At 37.4% G+C, this 17,926-nt stretch overlaps 1 protein-coding gene across 8 annotated transcripts in view; it reads right to left on the minus strand.

Moving 5' to 3' along the window:
* The window catches only part of STAG1 (STAG1 cohesin complex component), a 202,188-nt gene that overhangs the window by 16,518 nt on the left and 167,744 nt on the right, over nt 1-17,926 (minus strand). For all 8 annotated transcript variants that reach the window (XM_069791855.1, XM_069791854.1, XM_069791852.1 and 5 more), the window contains 6 exons: nt 11,353-11,445; nt 7,545-7,719; nt 5,021-5,160; nt 3,101-3,202; nt 1,421-1,569; nt 196-324 (listed from right to left, as the gene is read on the minus strand). In XM_069791855.1, the coding sequence (XP_069647956.1) occupies nt 196-324; nt 1,421-1,569; nt 3,101-3,202; nt 5,021-5,160; nt 7,545-7,719; nt 11,353-11,445 (788 nt within the window). The remainder of the gene's footprint in view (nt 1-195; nt 325-1,420; nt 1,570-3,100; nt 3,203-5,020; nt 5,161-7,544; nt 7,720-11,352; nt 11,446-17,926) is intronic.

A 17,926-nucleotide genomic window follows, 5' to 3' on the forward strand; every position in this document is an offset into this window, starting at 1 on the left:
ATCTGATTCTCCTTTCCTCATTTATTTTTATTACTTTAAAATATAAAATTAATAACTATGTATGTGAAATGTCTCACTAGGACTTCCTATAGCCCCATTAGATTGTGAAAACCTCAAAGCAGAGAGCTTAAACACACACTACAGTGATTAACAGAGCCCAGCAAAACCCACAGAAGAAAATGGAGCATTACTTACACAGTCTTTTTGTCCTGTCGCAGGAGTTTAGAAGAAAATTCACTAAGCACTTCAAGGAAAGCAAGGTTAGGAGGTGGATAGTCTTGTCCTTTTTGATTCTGATATTTGAAGGCAAACTCTATGCCATCTCTACAGTAAAGAAATATAAAAATTTTCAGACATTTCTAACAAAATCAAACAAATGTTGTCCAAAATCTGAATTGTGATAAAATTCTTTATATCTTTATATCCCATCATAACTTTTTTTTTTTCATTACTAGAAAAAGGCTGCTTTTGGACAAAGGGGAATCAAAAGTTCCCTCTCAATTTGTGAGGATTCAATCTCAAAGACAATGTATTGCCAGTCATATGGTAAGAAGTAATTTACCACAATGTAAGAAACTTGGCAGGTGCTGAAAGACACTGCCTTAGCAGGAATGCCAATTGGCTCTTTCTTGTTTCTGCACGAAGCAGAAGCTTGCAGTAAGAATAGTATGTAAGAAATAACAGGATATAACTTTTGCATCAGGAGTCAGAGAATAGAATTTACTTACCACTACATTGATACATGCATCTCTGCCTTATTTTTGCTTTATCATTTGAGACTAAAGAAAACAATTTACTTCCACATTATCCAATAAGGGCGCATGCATGTCTTGACTTCTCTCTTGCTTGGCACAGGAAAGTGTCTGGTAGCATTTTGATCATGCTTTGCTAATCTTAGTCTTAATGACTTAGTTTCTGATATAGCAAACTTTAATATTTTAACCTTTTTATGGCATGGGAAAGTCATAATTTAGATTTAGCAGCACCTTTCTACACTTTCCCGTTCAGCAGTTACATAAAAAGCTTCAATCCACTTGAAACAAAAAAAGATTTCCAAAATATTTTTGGAATATCTTTTTATAAAAGCCCTTGGTGCCTGCAGAATCCACAGCGGTGTGGTACAAAGAACTATCTATAGTTGTTAGATACAGTCCACACAAATATATGTAATACCAGTGGCTTTACCTGAGATAAACATGGCCATTCCAATAAATTCCAACAAAGAATTAGGCAGCAGCGCATTGTTCTTCCTTTCTTACATACATACATGAACACCCCCCCACCATTTTTCTACATAAAGTAGAAAAAATATATCATTATTCCAGGACCTGTTAAGACTATGTACCTTTAGAAAAGGTATGCTAAGCAGAAGTTTTAATCTGAAGTAATATAAAAATCTAGTTTATTTACCACCACTCACTTGTGTAGTGTGGCCACAGCCTCTCTTGTCTTGATCTGATCCAAGCCAAAAGTGAGGGCAAACCGACGGGCCAGTTCCTTAATTCCACTAACATGGGCAGATGTCCTGTCCAAATTGGGACCTTGCTCCTGAACAAGCTCATTAAACAGCTAGAGAAAGAATTCAATTGTTAAAATCTGTGAGCTACAGAACATTTTTCTTGAGAAAGACTTTTGTCCATAACCTGTTACGGCTATGAGTGGACATTACAAAGACTTTTTTCACAGAGATGTAACAGAGTTCTCTTATATTCAACTTCTAATCCACTTCAGTTCCCGGACTTTCTTCTGTGTAACTGCTGTTTGCCAGTTGTTGCCCATCTTGTACTTGTGCGGATGATAACTCTTGAACAGAATTTTGCACTTACCTTCATTGAATTGCATCGATTATTCTCCCAACTCATCAAGATGGTTCAACATTCTTATGCTGTTTTCTAAAATACCTACGTCACCCATCAGATCAGCATCTTCTTTGAATTTAGAAAGCAAAATTGCTATTCCATCATTCAAGACTTAATGAATATCTGAACAGCATTACTGGGTGAATGCCTTCAAAGCCTGCTTGATAATGCCCTTTCAGTACAATAATGAACTACTCAGTATATCTTCTTCTGGTATTGCCATTTAGACCACATTTTCCTAACTTGCTAATGAGAATTATCAAGGGAGACAATGTCAGTGACAGTATTAAATCAAGTTGCATTAAATCTATAGTTCCTCTGATATCCACAAGCTCTGTTACCATATAATTAATGAAAGCAGCTTAATTTGACATGAATTCTCCTTGACAAATTCATACTGGCTGTTACCTATCACTTAGGCACTTGCAAATAGCTTGTCTAATTTTTTTTTTTTCATGAAACGATATTAGGCTGACTGATCTATGGCACCTGGCTTCTTCCTCTCTCCAAGTTTACTTTGACACTCAACGATTCTTCTGGAAGTACATTTGGTTTTCTCAAGTTTTCACAGGTATCTCTCAGCTTCCAGATTGCTACAGGAAATCCCTTAGTAGTCTGGAATGAATTTTGGGAGGCGCAGCCGATTTAAAAACATCTTATTTCTAGAAATAATTTTTCTATGCAATGGATATAGCTGGTACTTCAAGGGCCTAAATGGTATTTAGTGAAGCACACACTTGGTGCTGTTGGCAGAACAAGAATGGATTTAATCATCAAGCCAATAATTTATGGTTGATGTAAAGCAAATTTTTCATGGAAAAAACATGTTTAATAATATTGGAAGACAAACTAATTAGCTTGAAGTTTGAAAAAATCAATCAGTATTTAGACAAAATGTACATAAGATGCATTACTTCCAGCTAATTATAAGGAGAAAATGTCATCCTATTCTTCTTGTTCACTAGGTATCAGTAAACAAATGCTATGAATCAGCTTGGACCAAACAGCCTTCAAGGCTCTTCTCCCCTTTCTTCCGTTTTAATCTAACCAAAACTTTGCCAGTGTGGGCTTAAGGAGACAGAGATTACTGAGACAAATGAACAGTGACAGCCTGAATTGAGGAGCAAGATAATCTCTTAACGGAAGTGTAGTATTTTCACTTCATTGTAAAGGGCACCAGAGAAAATCCTGTCCAGTATTTTTTGCAGTGAGGCATTTCTAACAAAATTCAAGATTCTTACCTGTTGCAAACTGAGAATGAGTGTCTTTGCACACTGGATTTTATCAATTTGCCTTGTTTTGCTCAGGGTTTCCTTAATGATATCTCCATAGTCATTGTAGTACTAGGAAAAAATGTGGAAAAAACCCTCTTTAAACCTTTAAATTGAACCTCTTATACAATTTCTTACAGTTTTCCTGATAGAAAGATTACTTGTAATTCTTGTTTTGAAAAGGCAGCAGTTGCCAAAAAACCTAGTCTCAAATCCAGACTTTTTTGTGTGAGTGGGAGGCAATGTTTTAATATCAAAATTTATACTGATTGGTAGCCTGCACTCAGTGATGAGGTAAGGAACTTCTGTATTTGTTATTATCTTTTGTAACAGATATGTCAAAAAACAAACAAAAGAGTATTTCCTACCCCAAACTAAGTATTTGATGAAAGTGACCCAAGGCTGCAAATTCTAAAAAACAACATTACATTGAACCAACACACCCTTCAACAAGTAGGTGCAAACAGACACTAGCACACAAGTGTGAAGCTCCATATACAATGCAAGGTGAGTTAGATGGCCAAGAAAGGAATTCACTGAAACCAGAAAGCTGAGTAAGGAATTAGTCAGTATGAAGTGCTGATTTTCTTTATGTTAGAAGAATGGTTGCTGGAACTACAGCCTATGGTACTGACCATTTGGGTAGAAAGCCTGTATAATCGTTAAAACTTCCAGGCTGAGAATACAAAAAAATTTTTTCCAAACAGTATTCTTTCAGCTTCATTAATATTTCTGCATTTGCAACCACTTATTTGCATTCCCTCTAAAATATTGCTCCTGCCTTCTTTGGTACAGAGATCTTTCTAGTTTGCATTCTAATTTAAACTCAGTTTCTCTCACTTTCCCCCAATTTCAAGAGACGGAGGGGCATGGGGAGAGAAGATGACCAACCTAGAGCAGCAGGTAGGAAACTAACCTAGATTGTGACAGCTTCAGTTTGAAAGTCCTGCTCTGGAAAAAATCCCTAAGCAAGACTAACCCTGAGCAGTGACCTGGTTGATGGCTAGAGTGTGCACTGGGGATTTTATTGTACTGCGTGCTCTTAATGAACAGGAGAAGGAGGATTTAAAGTTAAATCCTTTATATTTCACATCAACATCTCAAACACTGTCTATAGTAAAGGATCTACTCCCCACTCTGTCTTCTAGTTTCTCCTCCTTGATTGTCATCTTTGTGATGACTAATGTCTTACAGAGAGACAGGTGAGGTATACCTGACAATTTGATATAATCTGAGGGGCTTTGCATTGCTTGGCGGTGTCAGGACTGCTAATGTGCTTGTTTTCTGGCAGGTAGATGCGCAAGTACAGGGTGCAGTGGTAGCTGAGCAGCAAGTCTTTCTGAATTTCATTGGGCCTAAATACTGTGTGGAAGCAGAGTAAGTTGGTAAGACATTCAGTTAATGCATACCCACTTACAGAGTACTATACAGAGCTTTTTTTTTTTTTACTGCTTTCCTGTTTAAAACAATCTTTTCTCACAAAAAACCTTGCTTCCTTACAGCAAGCACCAAGACTGGGAGACTCCCAGTGAAATATGACATTGAATGGGTAACTGTTATTGTGGATTCTAGGAATGAATTTGAGGAGCAGGATAAGGAATTCTCTGTAGAGAGAAGCCTCTCTGGAAATACTCAGCACCTTGTAGGACCAGATTTTGGTGCTGCCTTTAATAAGGCATTCCTGCTACACGGGCAGGAACTTCAGAGCTTACTGCTTCTCAGTGGGAGGTGTAATACAGAAAGAAAAAGCTATTACAAAAAATCAAATAAGACTGAAAAAGCTTTCAAAAGTGTTCAACCTTTAACTACTGCACTGGAAGGGAGAGAAAGAGGGGCCCTGACACTACAGTCTGTGTTTAGTTAGGAAGAGGAGAATACACAGAGCTGTACCTTCATATAGTGTTTGAAGATATCTGCTGCTGCATGCATGTCCACAATGTCATAAATTATCAGCTTGCTAAAGGCAGCCAAAAGGTTTCTTCTCTTATGTAAAGCTTCTATTTTGTTAGCTTCATCTTCTTCATCTCCCTCTGAAAGCATCAACAACAATAAAATGTTTATAAGTAGCTGCTATGTTCTAAAGCAACATTATTGAAGAGTAGCTTTTAGAAAAAAACAATTCTTTAGAATGAAGCAAGGTTTGTTGCAGGAGAAGCTAAAATGAAAGGTGATAATTCTTGAGTCCTGCCTATGTTAAGACTTTTGGGAAAGTTCAGGAACATGACACACCATTGACAAAGGATGCTATCTATAGTCCTGAGTAGGTACTGAACATAATCTGCATGGAACTGAATCGCTTATTTTCTTTACCCTGTTAAAGGCCACGGTGAAGACTTGTTGAATGCTTTTTGCTTCACTTCTGAAACACAGGATATTTGGAGATGCTTCATTAGCATGACTAAGCTATAAATATTTCACATAAGGAAAACTAGAAGCAGCAATACTTTTACTGCATGCCTTGGATTTTCAGATATGAAATCGATGGCTCTAAAGCATCAATAACTACAGAAGTAAAATTCAGTTGTAAGAAACATTAACATTTAATGGCAATGTCATAAGTATTAAGTTCCAATGTAAGACTCCGCTCTGTGAATGAAAATGTAACTCTACACATAAAATGTTAAATATAATAAAAGCATATTCCACAACTTATATAAGAAAATGAAATCAGCTATAACAGTTGTGATAAAAGTAAATATTCTGTGGTAATTAGAAGAGCTTATTCTTGGAGGGAATCTTCCAACCAGTTTGAAGACGTACAGAGCTGTGGTGGGGCGAGGAGGGACATGGTGTCACTGAGACTCTCTTGCTGCACTCTTACTAGAGTCTCCACAGAGCCACAGTACTTAAGTCACATATTTGATCACAGGAAATCTCTTAGGAGCAGTGGAGTTGACTGTGAATATGCATGCATGTCTTAATCCTGAGATACTTTAACCCACAGAATTGAAGCCCATTAGCACACTCCTTCCCCCCCCCCCCCCGCCTTTCTTAATTTCTTTTTATCATTACTGACGTGTTCTGAATACCAAAAGTTATAAATGGTCAGACTGACTTCATGGAGTCAGAGTAGCATTAGGGAATGGAGGTTACATACAAAGATCTTCATCCATCTTTTTGCTGTCTTCCCAGTCCAATCACAGGATGTTAAAGAACAGCAATTTTGCTAAAGAGCAAAAAAAAATTAGACACTGTTCTCCTAAAATCTATCCTTGATGTATTATTCTGAACATTGAACTCACAAAGTATGATTAACTGCACATACATTTCTGGTGAAGGTGTGTTTCAAAATGTATTCTTCCCAGGAATCCTTAAAGAGATGCTCAACAAAGATGTTAGCTACTGAGGAGCTAGAAAACTGAAAGCACCTTTAGAGCAAGGATACATTCTCTTAGATCTTAGTTCTACATATTGCTGTCTTAAAAGATCTAAAATAGCACTTATGTGTCACGCTAGCATACAAGTAACTGAGTACAGCAGAAATTCAGAAAGAGTGCCAAAAAGAGCACTACAGTATGCACTCAGCATACACATAGCAGTTTGACCATCTGGGAATCCATCTCTTGTCCAAAGCTATTTAGGATTCAGAAACTGGATACCTCTCTACTTGCATTGAGGCATTTATAACACACACCAGCAGCATCAAGTTATTTAAAACCGGACCTAAATGACAAATCTGCCTCTCCCCGACTGAAAGCCAAAAATCTCAAGTCATCCTTGTGAGGACGTAGAGATGGGGTCACCTCCAACTCCAGCCTCTCAAAGTGTGGCCAGGCACAGATGCCTAGGAAAGAGGAAGGAAGCAAGCAAGCATACACGATACTTTCCAAGTACTTTCCTAGTCTCCAACCAAATCAGTGATGTCCTGAGCTTGATTTGATTATTTTGGGGGAGGAGCAGAAGGGGTGTTTATTTAGTAACATCAATTCCTTAACGCCTTCTTTGCCTACAGCTTTGCTGGTAAGGTTTGCCTTCAGGATCCTATAACCCTGTTCAGTAACGCTAAAGGATTTCTCTTCTATGTACTGTTCCACCAGACTTCTTCCCTTGAAGCCGTATTAAATGGAGTCTGCTGCTCAACTAAGATGGTACAGTTTTGGAAATAAACATTAAGAAAAATATAGATCAGTAAAGGAAGAATAATTTCGTTCAGATTTATAACATGTAGTTACAGACCACTCCCATGTCTTCTGAAAACATCTTTTTTTATGAAGTGAACTTTGTAAATACTTATTCTTTAACACAAGTAGTACTGAATATTGAGTATTTCATATTCACACCTCCCAGAAATGAAGAAGGAATAATTCTGAAAACATATGAGCAAACGGATCTGAAAATTCTATTTTCTTCTTTCTTCTGGGTCTGTTATGAAAAAAAAAAAAAGCTAAGTAGAAAATATGAAAGCTAAACATACCCATGCTCTGGTTTTCATCATCTTGGTCAATAAAGACATGGTCCATCACAAAACTGAGAAGTTCTGACTGGAGGCCTGAATCTGGATTAAACACCAAAGGCTGAAGACCTTCTCGACCCCCAGTCATCAGCTGATGACTGAAAATCATCAAGAGATCACAAAGCAGCATGAAAGCCTGAAAGGCAAAAGAGAATGAATGCAGTAAGAAGCATAAGTCAAGTAAATGAAAAATAAAATACCATTTCTCTAATTTCCAGATATGCCATGCTATTATTAAATGTCCTTCTTTAACTGTACTCAGTTGTAGTTGTTTGCATGCTGTGAAAAGTGTTCATAAGGGTTTCCGCTAACTTTAAAATGTTATGCCTGTAATTCCTATGTAAGAACTGCGTTTACTACCTCTTCCACGTCCAGGATGATCCACACTAAACTTCCATTTCTACTCTATGAAAAGAACTCTAAATCTACTTTTGATCCAAGGACTGTAGCCAAATTTGAGGTAAAGAAAAACCAACTCTTTTTAATAAACAGTTAGAAAAGTTAAACAAGCAAAAAAATGAACAACATTATGAAGGAAAAATCCAAGCTATGTCACTGTCAGATCCAGAAAATACAGAGAAGCAGCTGCAAGCAAAGAAATTCTTGCAGAATTTCATCAACAATTCTCTGCAAAAAGAATCAAGTAACTCTGCACAGCTTTCAATTCTAGATAAAAGCCAACAAGGGCAGAATTTTCATTGATTTATGCTCATTGCTTTTATACCCTCATTACCTGAGAATAGAGAAAGAAGGCAGCTATTACTAACTTTATTTCTTTCAAGGGCTTATCTGTATACTCTCATGCAGAAGAATAACACTATTTTCCCCAATGGCTTATGTTGGAGTGTCACAGCCAGCTGTATTCATTTGCATTACATTCCACACCTGAGCACCTTTCAGAAAGTACTTTTTAATCATCTTAGTTTCTCTATCTTTAACCTCAGGTTCTAAAAACTGAGAAAGAGAGGAAGGTTCAGAGTATGAGTGTGTAAAAAGTCTCCTAGAAGATCTATGCTGGATGTGCTGTCTCTTCCCCCAGAAGCCTGCAGGAGTCTCACTCAGGGCAGTGTCAATCACGATTCCCACGTAGGTGGTAGGCCAGAGGCATTTTCAACTGAAGAGAGATTGTAGAATAGCTCTGACAGAGTCATGAAATCCAGTGTAGGCTTTAATTCAGTCCTATATTCCCCCTCTACAAACAGCTGAACAGAAAGATACTTAAATGTGTGTTTAAACATTTTTTTGAACCAAGTCTAAGGAAAAGTTGTGAGTGAGAGCAATCTGCTTTACAAACTTCCAAAGTGAAATCTTTGTGAACGCTGAATGTCATAGCAGCTCACTTGTTTCTTCGAGTATGTTATAAAATCTGAATGAGCTATACCCAGGCAAGAACAAAATGCAAATCATTGTAAACTATGTTCTACTTAGACTTCGGAAACAGACGCCTCTATTTGGGATTATTCTCCACTGGATCCAAAAAGTTGTCATTCATTTCAGTGATGATCTCATCTGCTCTAAACTCCTTTGATACTCAGTAAAATTTAAGCTCATCCTAATGTAGACCTCTAAGAAAGAGCATATCAATAATGCACTGAAAGTGCTTATTTCTGTCTAATATAAAGACAGCAGTGGACTCAGATACACATGTCAATATACTGTAGATACGTCTAGTCACAGAAGATTTATTTCACTCAGTCTAGGAAAATTTGAAATGTTTGAGTCCTGTTTCTATAAACAGTTAATATGTTTTTCTTCCTTTGATATGTACATTGATCTTCTCTGGAAAGAATACATAGATTAAGAATGAAATATGGTAGGGAGACAACATCCACAGAATTCTCAAAAAATCCAGTAAAACTAAAGGATTGAGCAACAGTCCTGCACTCGCAGAAATATACTTTTTAAGGAAGAAAATTAAAAAGATCATAGAAGTGTTAGCTGGAAGAGACCTCTGGAAGAGACCTCTGGATTCTCTAGTCCAATCTACTCTGATTGGGACACTTGCTGTCTCTAGGTCTGGTTGGTGGTGGCTTTGTCTAGCTGAGGCTTGAAAGCTTCCACGGAATTGTGAAGTGCAAAGGAGCTTCTACGAAAAGTTTAAATTACCAATGAAAAAAAAATTGTGGCCACTAATAATAAAAGAGTAAAAACATGTTAATATATATCAAGAACAAAACCACTGCAGTAATGGGAAGGATCATTTACCATTTGTTGATGCAGAAAAGACATTAGCGCTAGCTAGGTTAAGCTAGAATGGTTAGTATTTTCATGAAGCTAGATGATATTTTCACATTATATAATATTAATAAAATATGCCAAGAGTAACTATTCAGAATATTAAAAAACAATTACTAAAGTTAAATCTGCTGGAAGACAATGACACGTCAGAGTCTTTTAAAAATACATAAATTAGCGACATCTCCAAGCCTTTAATATTTATAAACTTGCAGAACACAGTGTAAATGCCAAGCAGAGCTATCTTTCAAAAAATTGTCTTTTAAGAAGTATTATCTTTAAAAAAAAAACACTGGCAAAAACCACAGGCCAGTTAGTTACAGTCTTTGCAAAATCTTGGGAGGTCTCATAGAAATGCAATTTGTAGACAACTAAAAGATGTCAACAGACTTGATATAAATCAGCATATATTCATAAAATCTCAGCAAACAAACAAGCTATTATTTTTTTCAGAGACTGCGAACTATTTCAAGAAGCCCTTCAATTTCATTTATTTTATTTCATTTTCTAAATATATAGAGCAGAAACTTCCCACTCCATGCATGCATAGCTTTCCAAAAATCTAAACCAGAGAACTGGATAACTACAGTGAACCATAAAAAAATCTGGTATCTCATTATGCAATCATATTTCACATATATACCTTTGGCATATGTGTGCACACACATACACATGCAGAGAGATGCATGCACTTAAGTTTTCAGTCAGCCTACCAAACACAGGAGCACAGCAACCTAAGCTATAATGGTTATGTGGATGAGAATCTGAAAAACCCTCCAGATTTTTATATTTCTATAATGAAGACGCTGTTTAAACAGATACTTTTCTCTGATTTCTCAAGGAGACATAACTATTTCTGAAGTGACGATTTTTGTATAGTGTGAGAGGACACTACACTCTCAGTGTTATTCAGAGTATTTTTGTAAAATGAATTAAATTTTTTTTCTGCTAGAAAATATGCAGTAGTATGACCTGTAATGCTAGAAGCCTCAATTTTCTCCCATTATCCACAATGGGAAAGAGATACAATAATTAGTATTCACCACTACATTTAACTGAATTATTAGGATAATGAAATAATGAAACAGCATCGAGGCTTCAGGCATTTGCCTTTGCAGGAAAGCAGTCACTCTAGACTCCCTATTAGTCAATAACGGGGAAAAAAATCCAGAAATACACAGAGAAGGATTCAGCCCATTTGAGATCTCATTCACCCTCTAAAAGTGCCTATTTCTATCTATTAATACAGTAAGTGTCTAAAGGAATAGGCTTTTGGTTTAGGTGATTGAGTTAGATGCCTAAAGTTATGACAGCTGAACATGAGCCTAAGCATCCACGTAATCCTTATTGTTATACCAAAAATGAATTTGACATGAGCTGTGCTTTGAAGGTGCTTTTAATACAGCTCTTCTTATGCAGTGTTTGTTCAGTTTTATTTAGACAGAAGGCACAGTTTGATATAGTGTCGTCTTGAGCTTCACTACAGTTTAATATTCACATTTTTTTAAAAGCATGTGTCAGACATTTCCTTTACCTGTTCTTTGACTGGAGTGTTGACATTTGACAGACACTGCTGGCAGACAGCCAGAAAGGATTTCACAGTTTTCCTCAATACCAACAAGTCCTCCTAGAAGGAGCATTAAAGAGGGATAATATATAAATATTAATAAAAGGTTGCTAGGAAAAAGTAAAATAAAAAGATGGTCATAATTTCATACATTCAATCCTATAAACTAGCCACACAAAAAAGGCCGTGAAAAAACATGCTATTCATAAAGCACAGAGTAAAACAAGTCATTAATTTTCAGAGAAATGACCCAAAGTTTCCCTTTTAATAAAAATAACAACAATAACAACAACAACAATAATACATTCCTGAGTTAAATTGTCTGTATTTTATATTGAATGTAAATTATAAATTTTTCAGAACAAAAAGTTTAATACATCAAGGTAAGTCTACCTGGTGGTTTAAAAAGAATTCTGTACAATAAATCAACATGATCAAAAAATTAAAATACCAACGAATGTCTCAAGTTCAACAAAAACATTATCCCAACTGCCCACAGACATGGAAAATGTGAAGGCAAATCACAGAAATCTGATGAGTTATAGGAGGAGAGAGGTTTGTTGATCTGGAGAAAAAAGGATTTGTGGGTGGAAAACATAAATGACTGACTGTTCTTCATCACCTGGATCTAGAGACAACTGATGTGTATTTTAAAGGTGGGTACCTGAAGCGGCAGGCTCGTAAGAATACAGCAAGTAGCCACATGGAAACAGCAAATCAATTATAGAAGAAGAACCCTCCTATGTGAAAAGCTAGGACTGCCTCTATTGTAACCAAGAAACATACTGAAAACGCACACAGCTTCTTGGCGCAAACTAAAATAGTTACTCTGTTTTACAGTAGTGATAAACCAAATACCAAGAAGAAAACAAGAACCAGAAATCACGAGGACTTTGTGTTAGTTTCCAGTTTTGTGAAAAGGACTAGTTTTGTCAGCATTGGTTCATAGATTTTGCTACTCTGCATTGCTCCGGTGGTACAACAAACACTTCTGCCCTGTCTGCTCCTGCCTGCCATACCACATGTCTCCCAGCACTTGGATCTCCTTCCATGCTGCCAGCAGTTCTGCCAGGGCCCCACAGATGACACCATTTCTCACATGCACCTGGGACCATTGCTTGAAAGACCTTTCCCTTCCCAGTTTTCACCATCACTGGTTTCATATAAAGAAGGGATTGTGACAGCTGTTAATGCACACGAAGACTGCTGGTCTACCGCTCCTGCAGATTTTCCTCTGTGATACCTCTATCAGCTTTCAGATGGAAGACACGGTGCCCTACAGAACAACATCCAACCTTAATCTAAAGAATCAACATAGTGTAGATGTCACATTTTCCTTGCTAAAAATTCTAATTTTTAATTAAGCTGGCTGTTCAGTCCATGTGTCTCATTTCTAGTTTTAGCTTTTCCTACTGCTTCCTATCGTAAGATCTTGTTATTCTTTGTTTACTGAAAAGCCTTTTTGTGGTCCATATGTTCTTCCTGTACTGGTTCACAACAGAAGGCAGGTCTGCAAGCATGCTGAAGCACCCCAAGTGTTCCTAAATCTCTGAATCTCTTATAATTTTCAGTAGAGTGAGCGTGATTTTTCTGATATGGACACTGAAGGTCTATGAGCTACCTCACCTTCCTATTCCTAATAAATTTTTCTCTGATAATATAGCCAAGGATGCCTCGTGCCACTGCATTATCCTGCCATTACATAATCTGTAAGACAGCTCTGCTCTATTCTAAGCCACAACTTTCCACTGATCAGCCTTCTTCTTCCCAGATTGTTCTGCCTTCCATTTGGCAGCATTAAAATGACTCTTTGTTAACTGTATTTTGTTTACCAAGTGATCTATATCATCCACATTTTAAATGTCTTCACTTTATCTTCCCTGACGATTGGTAAAAATCATCAGTTTTTAGCAGAGAACGGATCTCTCCTGGAATACATCAGAAGTTATTCCATTGTGTGATTATTTCCCACTTACAACTTTTTTTGAATATATTAATCAGCTTTGAGCTACTGAATATGAATTACATTAAATTCACGTATTCACCTGAAATGCAATGTGGTACTAATGTCTTACAGAAACTGGTATTTCAACTTGTTTCCTTATCAGTCAAAAATGCAATCTTCTCAAGAACAAATTTATGTGTTCCTTCCAGGCTTCCCTCTTGGCCATGTTCATTCTACCCTTCAGTCTTGTACCGACTGTGTTTTCTAGCAGCCAGTCCAAGATTTTACCTAGGACTGATGCCAGGCTTATCAGTTCACTGTGACATAATCATCTGATTCACACCTTTAAACATTGGGACTACAATCACTTTAATAACTTCCTACTTTCTATCACAATTCTCTTCCATTTAAACATTAACAAATTCAACAGATAAACTAAAACCTATGAAAAATCCTATATAAAGGTTAAAAAGTGACTGAGTATGTTTCCCATTTTGCTTTCTGTCAAAGAATGAGTAACACGTAGGCACACATTTATATTATACTCTCTCTTGATAGCATGACAAAGATTCATTTTGAAGAGCTACAGACAGCAAAAGAAAGCCCAACTGCACAGTACAACAGAGCCATCTGGAACTTTTCTAAATTTGGAGAAATCCCCAGACTACTATAAAGTGGCAATTTTTTTAAAAAGAGAAAATGGGAAGAAAAAAAATGAATTAGATTTTCAAGTCTTTTACTATTCTGAGGCACACAGCCAAGGCTCTTGAGGTGTGATAACCTGATATGCTGGCTTCAGCAGTAAAACTAGTATGAAAAAATTTTACTGTCCTCCTGGTTGCTAGGGTAAAACCATGGGGTCACACTGTGAACTGGATCACTTAAGTGACCCAGGATAAAAATAACATTTTCTTGAACCATACAGTGTAATATCTTCAAATTTAACTAGTCTGTGGCAGGAACAAGAATGAGCTGCTAAGAGCAAGGACTTGTATTGGCTTTGCCACCACCTGTAACTGAACAACTGCGTTCACAAGACTGCTATCTAAAATTCTTCAGTTATTTTCTAGCTTTAAATTGAAGCTTGTTTTTTCTATTGAAGACATTTAGAAATGCTGTGCATTTGCTAGGTTCATCTACCAAACTCAATGCTTTTCTTCCTATTTGCCCACTGCCTTTCCTCTAAACTACTTATTTGAGGTACTAACTTCCTTCTCCTTGTAACTCCAACTCTTTGATAAACTTTACAACATTCAAGAGCCATGAGCTTTCAACTCAGCTGTGGAACACAATCCAACCTTTTGCACCTTGTGACTCTTCTTCCCTTCAGCATTTTGTGCCCATATAAATATGAAAAGTCACTAAGTCACTATGCTGTTCTTTAAATCCCCTCTACTAACTCCTCTGCCTACTAATCACTCTGTAATAGCTATGCATTTGGCTAGTCTGGCTGCTGCTCATTCAGAACTGTTTCACCTTTGTCTTGCCTCCAAATGTTAGCTCCATTCATGCTTTTGTTTTTTTTACTGTTTTAAGATTCTGGACTCTGTTCTTCCGCAAATATTTCCTTTTCATTACATACATGTACAGTGCCTAGTAAAATGGTCCCAGGCACCTGGTTTATTGAATACATCAAGAAATCTAGATGGAAACAACAACCGTATAATCCCCCAAGTCTCCTACCTCAACACCGTACTTGCTCCCCAGGATCTACAGACAAGAGAACTCTTTCTAAGAAATTACCAGCTTCCTTCAAAACCATCCTCAAACCCCTTGTCACATGAAGAACAGTTCTTCTCCAGGCTACAACAGACTGCTCCCCAAAACTACACCGTATAAACCCCACCCCCGCCACCAGTACTGTGCTGTTTACCACAAAGAGCACTAGTCTGCTTACTGACAGCTCACACAGTCATGGCCTCAACCTCCTCTGAACACGTACAAGAGAAAGACCAAAGATTAGAGCATTAGACTATGGATATTTCAAGGCTTACACATTTCATTCTTACCTGCTGCAGCTTTACTTTTAGTAATCAATTCTTCCTTTCATATTTTAGACACCAACTTCACTCCTCAGTATGCCCTTTTTTTCACAGGCTACCTTGAAAAAGAGTTTTAAAATAACTCTGCCCCAACTCTATGCTGTATTTAAGTTAACTGGTGGAATCTTTGTTATTGGGCAGAGAATTTGGACTTCCTTACTATTTCAAATAATCAGTAATTATCATCCTGCTATTAAAACGTCTTTGAAACTTTTTTATGCTGATATCAATTCCTTAAGCTCTATCATCAAAATTGGAGTCTACAAATGATGTTACACAGAGTGGGGGAATCTGCACAGCACCCTCTTGGTAACAGCCTCAATAAATGACAGCTGATATGACAAGAACATGAGTGCAACAGTGTCTGTGAACAAAATACAAAAACTACCTGTTCTGAGGGGGTATTTGCCTAAAAATTGATAATGCTAAGAGGAAAGCTAACAATGAATTTGCTTAAAATGACCAGATTAAACAGTAACCAGGAGATTGCCAAGAAACTTTTGAGAAAAGGAGGAGTCAGCTTGTAAAGAAGTATAAAAGCAGCATGAGAAGTCGTGATTATGGAGAGGAACCTTGGGGTGGAACAGAGCAGCAGTCAAACCAAGTCCGACACGCCAACACTGCAACCGCTGCCTAGGCCTAGTGGCACATCCTCCCTGCTGGAAGCCCTAAGTAGCCTGCATCCATCTGAAGGATTGTCAGCATGGGGTGCAACATGCAGGACCCTACATTTCCAGCACATGTATGTGACTGTGGAGTCTTTTGTGGGTGTGGGTACACATGAAGCTGGAGCATCCACATATCCAACAGCAGCCATATATATGATCTCATGCTTCCAAAAGAAGGGCAATGGGCTTGTATGTCACGTTTCCTGTGAGAGTAAGGGTGTGCACATGTAACTCTAAATTATGTGTGTGTCTTGGGGAGGGGATTAGAGTAACTTGTGAACAGTTACAGAAGGGTAGTTCAAAATTTGTAGGTGTTCATTAGCATTATAAAAGTGTCTAGTATTTTGGTTTACCTGCTGTATAGCTGATACTTATCCTGGAGATGTGTTGTGCTGACTGCAGGTTAATTATGTGTTGTTAATAAATCAATGAGCTGACTTGATCTGAATTTCATTTAAACCACAAGAGTCAAACAATTTTTCCCAGCCACACATGTAAAGCAACACACCTAGCCTCATGTAGTCAGCCATAATCCAAAAAATACCCAACAGCTGTAACATAAAGTATCTCTCAGAAAGCAATAAATGTGCCCTGGGCTTGGGCATAATGCCCAGGGCAGTTTCCAAAAAAGGGCAATCCTCTTAGGAGAGAGCTGTATTTTTGGAAGAGCCATCTGAACACTAGATAAAGATTAATTTCATTCCAAAAAGATTCTGTTCCCAATTGTATACCCCTTGTTGTCATGCATCTCTACCCTAGAACCCATGCACAAAATTATTAAGCAATTTTGAACTCAAAGAACTCACTTTGAAAGAAATCTTACCAGAACCACCCATCCCACCTGCAAACTCCCTGCAATAAAATCTACACCTAATGGATGCAGAGCATACCTGATTAAGAAATGTAAAACCTTCCAATATATGCCCACTACTACCAAACTAAATACTTCCTCCCACAGAAACATTAACACCCTTGAATGCTGTACTTAAAATTCCAAAATGTTAATATACTTTATCCTGTGCATTGCATGCCTACATGGTAACTAACTAGGTGAAACAGAGCAGCTACTATTTGCCAGCATTAACTCACACAATTGACCCAGCTGGCAGCAGGTGAACATTTCTTACAAATCAATCCCTCCATTTCTGATCTCTCACAGCCTGGAGGCTCAAGGGAAATCTAAAAAATCATCTTCTAAACACGAGCCTGGGAACAAAAATTCATAAATCTAAGAGATACAGAAAAACAAGGACTCAAGATTAGTTTTATGACATATTATAAATTCCCTTCTCTCCTTTAGTCTTATCATCTTTCATCTTCCTTCTCTTCCCTGCTATCCAGCTCCTACTTCCCTCCCAGTAATGGTCTTACCACCTCACCTTCTCCTGCTCCCACCCCCCTATAGGTACCAATGAGCTTTTCCTTTTGTTTTAGAGACAGTTCACCTGATCTGTATCTAAATAGAAATGAAGCAATTGTTCTCAACTTGTATTTTGCTTTGTAGTCTTCTGCTTTTATTTCAAACCTGAAAGGCTTGTGTGTCCAAAAGCCTCTCTAATTTTTACAGCTATATCCATTGGTCTACTAAAGATACCACTTCAGCCTACAAATCATCACCTCCCTCTGTCCTTAGATCATTACAGCCACAGCAAAGTAACACTAGAAAGCTGGATGGACCTACATAATAAAACACTGTGTCAGAAATGTTCCTGTAAAAGCCTGAATACTTAAAAAATGCTCATTAAATGCTCTATTTTTCATTTTGAGATGCTTGTGTTAATCCCTTTGTCTTCCCATACATCATACTTTAGAAGTGATCCCCTTTAATGTCCGCTAACTTATAAGCCCGCATTATGGCTTATAAAAAACAACCATGGGCAAAATGA

This window comes from Haliaeetus albicilla, chromosome 9 (genome assembly GCF_947461875.1).
Source record: "Haliaeetus albicilla chromosome 9, bHalAlb1.1, whole genome shotgun sequence".
In the NCBI taxonomy this organism is placed as follows: domain Eukaryota; kingdom Metazoa; phylum Chordata; class Aves; order Accipitriformes; family Accipitridae; genus Haliaeetus; species Haliaeetus albicilla.